Here is a 9,384-nt window from a genome sequence, read left to right on the forward strand (position 1 = left end):
GGTAGATTCTTGCTCTGTTGCCTAGGCTGTAGTGCAGTCATGTGATCTTGGCTCACTGCAACCTCCACCTTCCAGGTTCAAGCGATCCTCCGGCCTCAGCCTCCCAAGTAGCTGGAACTACAGGCACATGCCCACCGCACCCGGCTCACTTTTTAAGTTTTAGTAGAGATGAGGCTTTGCCATGTTGGCCAGGCTGGTCTCGAACGCCTGGCCTCAAGTGATTCACCCACCTCAGCTCCTAGAGTGCCAGGATTATAGGCACGACCCACCGTGTTCAGCCACTTCACTTACTGAATGTTTTGAATATTAATTTTGCAAATTATGTGAAATGTAGAAACATATAGACAAGCCCCTATTTATGTTAAATATATCAAAGATTATGGTTTTATATCCATAATTACACTAATTAAGTGACTTATTTATGTTTTGAATATTTGTTTTATTTCTAGGCTCCCGGGGAGCTTTCTGTGAAGTGAGACCAGATGATAAAAGAATTCTGGAATTTTACAGCAAGTTAGGCTGTTTTGAAATTGCAAAAATGGAAGGATTTCCAAAGGATGTGGTTATACTTGGTCGAAGCCTGTGACATTCATTGGCACCGTGAACTGTCCAAAAGTCTCTTAACTGCACCTTGTGGGTGGTAGTTGAGGTCTTCATACAGTTCAGCCTCTGGAGTGGCAACAAATCAGCCAATTGGATTAGAAACAAAGAAGACTATGTAAAACTCACCCATCACACTTTTAGACTACTCACTGGTTGGAAGAAGACAGTATGGCGGCAAATCCTGTTTGAGAGATGTGGGCTTCCTTTTTGAGTCTTGTGTTAGGTGTTGAGACCTTTTACATGGGTTTATACAGGGAGAGAATCTTCAATAAATGTAGTCAGCACTATTTTCTGCATCCAGTGTGGTTGCATTTCTCACCAGAGAGTAATCAAAATAACATCTGTCATCCTCCTTGGTTTATTGAGTGAAATGTCTCTCAGTCTTTGAGGACATGGCCGAGATGAGAGAAAGTGGGTTTCAGGGATGTCAGGGTGGAGTGATTTCAAGTGGGATGGTTGTGGCATTAGTTTAAGCTGAATAAGTAATTTCAATTTGGGGCAGTTATGCTTTTTGTAAAGCCGTGGCCAATTGTCTCCTGTAATGACTGTTGGTTCAGGCATGTTGTACTTTGTAGGGACAAATGTGCATTTGTTTGTGGCAAAAGCCTACAATTGACAAACTTGTAAATTTCTTTGTATATAAACTAGCTGTAACCTATCCTTTGTGTTTACTGTTTTTGTAAATTTTTTTCCTCTAAAAATGGAAGGGTGTTGGTTCAGAATGGCACTTTGAATAATGTAAATCAGTGAAAAGTAGATTTTCGTTACTTTTGACTTTGGGTTTGGGATTGTTTTTGTTCTTTTTGAAGTTCTATTATTTTTAAAGTGCCTCCCACCTAGTCCTAGGCCGTGACCATTTGGGGTACGAGAGCCTAATTTTGTAGGACTTAATCTGTTGCAAAGTGCAGTTACTTGTGGAAACGAACCTCAATACTAGGTCAGCATGTGAAATGTTGGATTTGACATCTGTCAAGTAGGGTTCAGGGACTGATTGGTTCCATTTGCCCTTCGGTCAGTTCTTTAATCTTGAGACCTGTTACTACTGATTTTATAAAATCAGAGTCTGATTCTTGCATGTTTGTATCTAATTTCTAAAAGAATGAGCACACTTTAACCAATTATTTACGGTAACCTTTTTCCTTTAACCAGATTGTGAAAGCTTCATGTATTTTAATTTAGATTTGGTGTTTTTAAGGGTTCTGAGCATGAAGCTGGCAGATAATTTCTGCAGGACTCATTTTTTCATCATGGCTGGCTGATTTCTCCATAGACTCATAACAGTATTTTGTTATCTTGCTTCTCTGCAGTTTTGCATCAGCTGTTTAACTTTTAGCTGAGTGAGGGGAGAGGGGTAATGAGAAGCAAACTTGAAACAATTTTTTTCGTAGAACACCAATATGGGCTTTGAGAGAGCCCTAAAGCATTGTACCTGGTGGCACCTAGTGACTTCCAACCAAGGCCTTTGAGTATGCACTAAATAGGTGAGAAGAAAGAAGGCATTTAGGTTAGAAATCTTTAACTGATAAATGTGATATGTTGTAAAGCTGGAACCAGGTTTGCATTTTTGAGGGCTAGAGGTGAAGGGACAGTAAGACAGCTGAATTTTCCTCAGTTTTCTCATCTTTAACACTAGTGGACAATTCTAGCATTTTATCAGGAGGATTTCAGGATTAACCTCACAGAATCAGCATTTTTTAGCAAGTTTGCTTTTGGTTTTGTCTTGGCTTCTGGTAATCATGTTGACTGGTCTGGTCACAGGTGTTAACTGAAACAGATGCCCTGGTGTTTGCTTTCATCATGCTTTCATCACTCTAGGATCATGAAATGCTATGCTATTTCCTGGTTATGAATATTAAGGTTGGAATGACATTTTTATTGATTGTTTAGATCAGAGCTCAGTTCCTGTAGAAAACGAACTGTAAAAGACCATGCAAGAGGTAAAATAAAACTTGAAGTGAATGCTTGTGTTGTATTGTGTGAACCTACTTCCTGTCTACCCCCTCCTACCCTTTCTCCTCTTTCATGCCTCACCTGCAAGCAGGTATGCCTCCTCTCCACAGCTGTTCCAAGTTAGAGACTGGATCTTGAAGGCAGCCCTCCCCTACCTCCATCACCAGTAAAAGACTTCCAGATTTTCCTTAAGGCAAGAGCTAAGGAAAGTAGACTAGTTCTTAGCCAAGCCACCCCACCCTCTTGCCACAGTTAAAACCTGGGCTTCTAGGAAAAGGTTGAAATAGGGCTTCTAGTTTGAGTTTTTGCCATCTAATAGGATAGAGAGCACACAGTTGGCCTGATTCTTAAAAGGTGAAAGATGCACGAGCAGCGTAAACTGACAGAAAATAATCCAGTACGCAGATATTCTTGGCTGATTTGGAATTAAAAGCTCAAAAAGCGTGGGTCAGCCAGGAACAGCAACACATAAGCTAACTAGTCCTCTGCTGACAAGTGCCAGCAGCTAAGGCTCAGTGAAAGCATAGCAAGTTGCTGGGTCATTAGAGGAGGAAGCTTATCTAGGAGAGATTTATGAGACGACAGAAGTGTTGGGAGGGAAATTCTTGGCTCTCTTGAGGCAAAGACAATCTGCGTTTCCTTTGATTGTAGCAGAAAAGCACTGCCCTGAACCCCGCCTTTGCTGCGAGGAGGTGTAAGAAGGGTTTACATTTTTATACCTGTACCTCCTTTAACGAAAGCTTACCCTGGGTTGGAAGAGTGTCTCCCAGGTAGCTCCGAGGAGCTAGGGAAGTGAACACCCTCATGGTAGCGGAAATGAGCAAGGATGTTAACATCAATCTCAAATCCATTTTTCTGTGATGCTAACTTCATTTCTCTTCAGTCTTGATACAATTGAGCAGAAGCTGCGGGCTTCGGTTAGGACTGCGGGGTCTCGGTTCTTTTTCTGTTTCAGGACTGAGCGTCTCCTTTAATGGGCGGGGCCGGAACTGACCGAGGGTCCCCGGCTTTGTGCGTGTCGGGGGCGGAGTTGGAAGAAGGCCCTTGCAGCATGGCCGCCGGCACTGCAGCTGCCTTAGCGTTTTTGAGTCAGGAGAGCCGAACGCGGGCCGGGGGTGTCGGGGGCCCGCGAGTCCCGGCCCCGGTCGCTATAGACAGTTTTTTCTTCGGTATTGGGAAAGGGAGAAGTTGAGGGTGGTACTGGGGCGGGAATGCGGAGGGGTGCACGGCGTGGGTGTGGGCGGAGAGCTGCTTCTCTCTTCACGGAGGAGAGGGGTCTCGCACGCAGAGACTCAGCGGGCGGCGAGATCCCTGCCCCAGATGTGTTGGACGGGGCCCAGGTCCGAGCGCCCCAGGTGTTCTGAGAGAAGAGACCGGGGTGGAAGGAGGTCCGTCCGCCCAAGGGTACACGTGACGGTAGGTTGGTGACACCCCCCCGTACACACTCTAAGGCATACTCACTGTTATTTCTCCCAGGCTGTGAGCTCTCCGGCCACACCCGCTCTTTCACCTTCAAGGTAGAGGAAGAGGATGATGCAGAGCACGTGCTGGCATTGACCATGGTGAGGGGCGGGGGAGCGGGGTTTTAATGAATAAACCCAGGCAGGCTGTAGTGAGCCTCTACCCAAACCCCGAACCCCTTTTACTTGGAGTCACCTCCTTAGCCTGACCCCTGGCATGGGCGGCTCCCCCTGGCCAGGTTATACGGGACCTCTGAGGCTGGGCAGGTGCTAGGGTAGCTGCCTTTACTCGTGGTGTCAACCCTTGCTTGAGGATACCCTGAGGCCCTGTGTACCCTTCCCAGCTCTGCCTCACCGAGGGAGCCAAAGACGAGTGTAATGTGGTAGAAGTTGTGGCCCGGAACCATGACCATCAGGAGATCGCAGTCCCTGTGGCCAACCTCAAGCTGTCCTGCCAACCCATGGTGAGTTCCCCGGCTCTGCCTTGGTGGTGGTGTTGGTGAGGGGTTGAGGACGTCAGATCACAGTGTGGGGTGGGCTAGGAGTGGACCGGGCCTTCATCCTTTTCTTCCTTCCAGCTCAGCCTGGATGATTTCCAGCTCCAACCACCTGTGACTTTCCGCCTGAAGTCGGGTTCCGGCCCTGTGCGGATCACTGGGCGGCACCAGATTGGTGAGAGGAGGGGAGGGCCCTCTCCTTTGCCTCCCGTGGACTCTCTCATCAAGCTTCCCCCACACTCCGCACTCCTGCCCCATCCCAGCCTCATCTCACGGTGCAGCCCCATACAGGCCTGCATGCCCTCCCAGCTGTACCCCGTGCATGACACCCCGTCCCATTTCTGTCTACTCAAGCCTACCTCCTCCATGGAATATGGCCGGGCTTCTCCCGCTCCAGTGATGGGGACTCCTTTGGCTCTTTGTGACCCAGTTTAGGGTCTGAGGTTCTTCCCACCTAGCCCATAAGCACTGGGAGGTCAGGGTCCCTGCAAGCCTAGCACCACAGAGCATGAAGAAATGGCATGCAGTGTGAAAGGGTCTGGTCTTAACACTCCCTCCCTTTACTGCTTGTGTGACCACCAGTTACGATGAGCAATGATATTTCTGAGGAGGAGATCGAGGAAGAGGAAGAGGACAGTGAGGAGGAGGAAGCTGAGCTGTGCCCCATCCTTCCTGCCAAAAAGCAGAGGGGCAGGCCCTAGCCCTCCTTGGTGAGTTGGGGGGAAGAGTACCCAGTAGGCTCTGGGAAGGGGCAGGAGAAGCGGGCGAGGGCCTACATGCTGATTCCTTGTTTGGTCTTCTCAGGTCAGTTCCATGCGCCACACACCGCCATGCACCCTGTTCCCCAACAAGTTTCAAGAATTGTAAATGTTTCTTCCTTGAAGAGGAGACCTTGGGTGGGGTTTGGGTGGGAGGGACTTGGGCATTGGTGCTAAGAGAGGGCCGGTGCTCCACAGGACCTTGGTTTTCTGGTCTTGCACCATGCCTGGGGCCTCTCTTCCTACCTGCCTGTGGGGATTGGAGGTTGGTGCCTGAAGCTCAGAACTACACATTTTTAACACTTTTTACATTTTTGGATAAAGGTTGAAATAAAGTGGTGTGGGATTTTTGCAGCCCTTGTGTGACTTCTTCCTGTGCTGGGTGATGTTTCCCTAGGGACCGCCAGGTGGCACTGTGGCAGTACCCAGGGTGGCCCTGGGCCTGGAGGAGGGTGGAGAACTGTGGGATCCTCTACCTTCAGGGCTGGGCCCCTGTCGCCTTGCTGGAAGGGTACCTCCCAACACTCAGCCCATTCCCATCCCTGCAGGTGGGGGAGGGCCATCGCAGGAGGTTATCAGCGTCCAAACAAGGGGTCTGGGCCTCTGTCAGCACTCAGGCTGATGGGCAGGGGGCAGATAAGCTGGCTTAGACAGCCTGAGGAATGTGCATCCCTAGCCCCATGAGGGGCTCCAGCCCAGGGAGGGCCAGTGAGGGCAGGGCGGGACCAGGCTTCACTCCTCCTTTGAGCCTTGCTGGCCGTCTCTGAGCAGTGCTGGGCCCTTAGAAACCTGACTCCAGGGGCCAGATGGAGGGGACCAGCCAGATTGGGTGACAGGGAAACCAGAATCCGGGTGGCCTGGCATATGGGGGCAGAAAGAGGCCCCTGGGAATTGGCCTCCTGGACTAAGGGGTTCTTGTCTTCCACACATCTCCAGGTCTGAGGGTCTCTGGCACCTGGAATCCGGTAATTCTGGCACTTGGCTGCCTTTGTGCCAGGCAGAAGGGACACACCTGGTTTGAGGATGTGTGTGACCAGCTCTGGGGTCAGCAGTTCAGCAGCTGTGTTGGTGGGGGTGTGGGAGGGTTGTCAATGCCCACAAACAAACAAACAAACAGAAAACGTTGCCTCCCCAGTCAGCCTGGGACCAGACAAGCTGAGGATGGACAGAGAACAGGGCCTGGTGGGGGTCAGGCCAACTCCCACCCCCAGCCTCTGGGCAAGGGGGAGGGGCCCTAGGATCTCGTGGGCTGGTGGTTCTGGGGCAGGTGAAGTCAGTTTTGAAGACCGTACGCCGCAGTACCGACCCGCACGCTCCTCAGCGCACCCCTAGAGAAGGAGGTTTTCCCCCAGCCCGTGGTGAGGAACTAGGGGTTCAACCCTCAACCTCCTTCCTCAAGTTGAGGACAAAAGGAGATGACGCCCGTCTGTGTTGCTGTGATCTGGGTCGTAGGCGCCCTTCTCCGCTCCAGAGGAACTCTGCTGAAAATGCTTCCCTGGGGAGCCCGGCGGAGGGGCGGCCTGACTGGGAACCATGGGTCTCGCTACGGCGCGCGGTCGGCAGGGAGAGTGAAGGTGGGGCTAGCGCCCTCTGGCGGATGAGGTTGAAGCCGCTAGCGGCCGTACCGCTCCTCCCGCCCTCTCTAGAGGCTGCGGGAGGGCGCCGTGGCGCCGGGACCTCCGGGTCCCGCCAGTACTCACTGGGCGGCCGAGTCTTGAGCGGAGGGCGGGGGAATGCCATTGAAGCTTGCGTGTATGCGTGCGTACGTTCATTCATTCATTCGAAGAACTCGAGTTGGAGCGCGGAGTCGGGCCACGGCCCTCCTTTTTCCCTTCCTTCCTCCTCTTGGCTCCAGGCTCCCAAGTCCTCCGCACGTGCTTGGCAGGAGGTACGGGAGACTGGCTGAGTGCCTCGCAGAGTCAGCTCGCCCGAGAGGCCTCCCTAGCTGACCAATCTACCCCCTGCGCGGCCCCGCCCCAATATTAACCCCACCCACCCCCCACGATGCCACTGATCGCTCCTTGCATTCCTCTTCAGTTTTCCGGGCTGGTGTCCTGGTGGGTGCGGGACGGCGCCGAGCACGCTCCTGTCCGCAGTGGGGGCCCAATCCACATCAGCCTCTCGGCCAAGGAATTTCTCGGCCGGTTGGGGCACCCCGCGGATGCAGCTGGGCATGGTTTTTTCCTCTCTCCCCCTACTCCCTCCTCGAGGCCCCTTCTTTGCCCTTCAATGCACAGTAGGAGCGCTGCTGGCTCACTGTGGCCTCCGGGCGCTGGGGGATGAAGGCATATGCCCGAGTTGCCAACCGCTGGAGGAAGGGCAGGGTCCTATTGAGGGGCCGAAGGGGACGACTTCCAGACAGCGGCCGAAGTGCTTAACGTAGTCTTGGCGATTTGCATTTGAACGGTCAGCAGTGAGTCCGCGTCGCTTTGAACGCCCGGCGCAGGAAGCGCGCGTCGGAGTCTGCTGCGGTCCCCGGCGGGTGTGGATTCAAGGGGCCGGGGGCTGGGCTGGGATCGAGGGGTGCGTTTGGAAATAGGCTGAAAGAGTGTGTCTGGGACCCGGCGAGGGCGTGTCTGCGGAGAGGGGCCGTTTGTGTTGGCTAGGAGTGTGTGTTTGTGTTTGCAGGCGAGGGAGTGTGTGTCTGTGCGTGTGTGTGTTTGTGTTTTCGGAGTGTGGGGGCGGCCGGGAAAGGTGGCCGGGCTGTCACTCAGCGATCAGGTTGACAGGCGCTCCCTCATCTGGGCCCAGGAGCTCTGATTGCAGATTCGAGGAAACAAAATAGCAATTGTAATTACCGGGCTTTGATAAGATAAAGGAGGGAGGGAGCTGGCCGGGAGGCGAGCGAGCCAGAGAGGGAGGGAGAGGCCTGCGGGAGCCCGGCGGGACATTTGCATCTGTCAGTCACGGGTGTGCCCGAGCCGAGCCAGGTGCTTGCTCCTGGGGTGTCCCCATCTGCTCCTTTCCTCCACAGAGAGGGACTTTTGGGGAGATGAGAAGAATTTCAACGAAGTAGGTGAGGGTCCACTTCTCAGGAGGGTTTCCAAATCCAAATGTAAAGGAATCCTGGTCCAGCACAGGCTACCTGGCAGAGGCTGGGACAGAGCTGAAACTTGACCTCTGACCCTTCAGATCCCAGGACACCCATCTCCTCTGGGGCAGAGGAAGGAGGGTGGCTGAAGACCATTGAGGCTCAGCCCAGGGCTCTCAGGATCTTCTGGGGGCTCCACAACCGGAGCTGAATGCTGGTCTCTGCCAGGGGCTCTGCCAGGGGCTCTGCCCCATCCCCATTCCAGAGAGGGGAAGGTGCTTCTCTGGCTGTGACCCCAGGAACATGCACACACTGTTGGGGGTGGGTCACCCTCACCCCTGCCTGGGGCCTACTCCCTGCTCTGCTCATCACACTGATGTTCAGAGTCCATGGTGAGAGAAAGCCCGTTTCTCACAGGAAGTGCCTGTCCCCTGCTCTCTATCTCTCCATTCATTCATTTATTCATCATATTCACAACTAAGCATGGTTGAGGGCTGCTGTGTACAGGGATGAGGGTAAGACCACGAGCAAACAGATATCGCCCTTGCCCTCTTGAAGCAGTGCAGAGAGGGAAATAGACACTCAAGGAATTGTGACTCAGGCCTTGCACAGAACACAGGGAAGGCAAGGGCTGGCTTGGGCTATGGCCACTTGAGCCCACCTGTCTTACTTCTTCTGCCTCATGGGCTCACCTCCCCATGAGCTTCCGAGGAGACAGTGCCTGCCAAGCCTGTAGCAGATACAAGTGCTTATAACTCGTGGTGCTGCTGATGATAATCTGTTGGGATAAGGTGAAGGCAGCTGTTCCTGGAGAAGCTGCAAATGAGCTGAAGTCTAAATGCTCAGCCACTTTCCCCATCACTCATTTATTCATTTCATTCATTCATTCATTCATTCATTCAATGAACTCTTAACTGCAGAACAATTCTATCCAGCATTGTGCCACAAGCTGTGATTTCTGAGCCCGTAAGACATGATTCTTGCCACAAGATCTGTGTGGGCAAGAGCCCACTGAACAGACTCCTGAGATGGCAAGTGTGCCCAGGAAGTCTACTTCTCTGAGGAGGGATAAGATCTTGGAACAC

General features: G+C 52.4%; 2 protein-coding genes across 3 annotated transcripts in view; both read left to right on the forward strand.

The window, feature by feature from the left end:
* OGA (O-GlcNAcase) overlaps window positions 1–2,566 on the forward strand; it is a 36,042-nt gene extending 33,476 nt beyond the window's left edge. The window contains exon 16 of the mRNA XM_037739563.1: window positions 450–2,566. Coding sequence (XP_037595491.1) covers window positions 450–586 — 137 coding nt within the window. The 3' untranslated portion in view covers window positions 587–2,566. The remainder of the gene's footprint in view (window positions 1–449) is intronic.
* A 997-nt stretch (window positions 2,567–3,563) lies between these two features.
* Window positions 3,564–5,622, forward strand: NPM3 (nucleophosmin/nucleoplasmin 3). 2 transcript variants are annotated; one of them, XM_037739501.1, is made up of 6 exons: window positions 3,564–3,722; window positions 4,030–4,115; window positions 4,358–4,477; window positions 4,592–4,685; window positions 5,093–5,220; window positions 5,467–5,622. In XM_037739501.1, the coding sequence occupies exons 1-5, from the start codon at window positions 3,605–3,607 to the stop codon at window positions 5,209–5,211; spliced, it is 537 nt and encodes a 178-aa protein (XP_037595429.1). In that variant the 5' UTR covers window positions 3,564–3,604; the 3' UTR covers window positions 5,212–5,220; window positions 5,467–5,622. The 2 variants fall into 2 exon arrangements, with proteins under 2 accessions (XP_037595429.1, XP_017386675.1); XM_017531186.2 differs by having other exon boundaries at window positions 3,565–3,722; window positions 5,315–5,622.
* Window positions 5,623–9,384: the final 3,762 nt, after the last annotated feature.

Source organism: Cebus imitator, unplaced genomic scaffold (genome assembly GCF_001604975.1).
Source record: "Cebus imitator isolate Cc_AM_T3 unplaced genomic scaffold, Cebus_imitator-1.0 Scaffold71, whole genome shotgun sequence".
NCBI lineage: Eukaryota > Metazoa > Chordata > Mammalia > Primates > Cebidae > Cebus > Cebus imitator.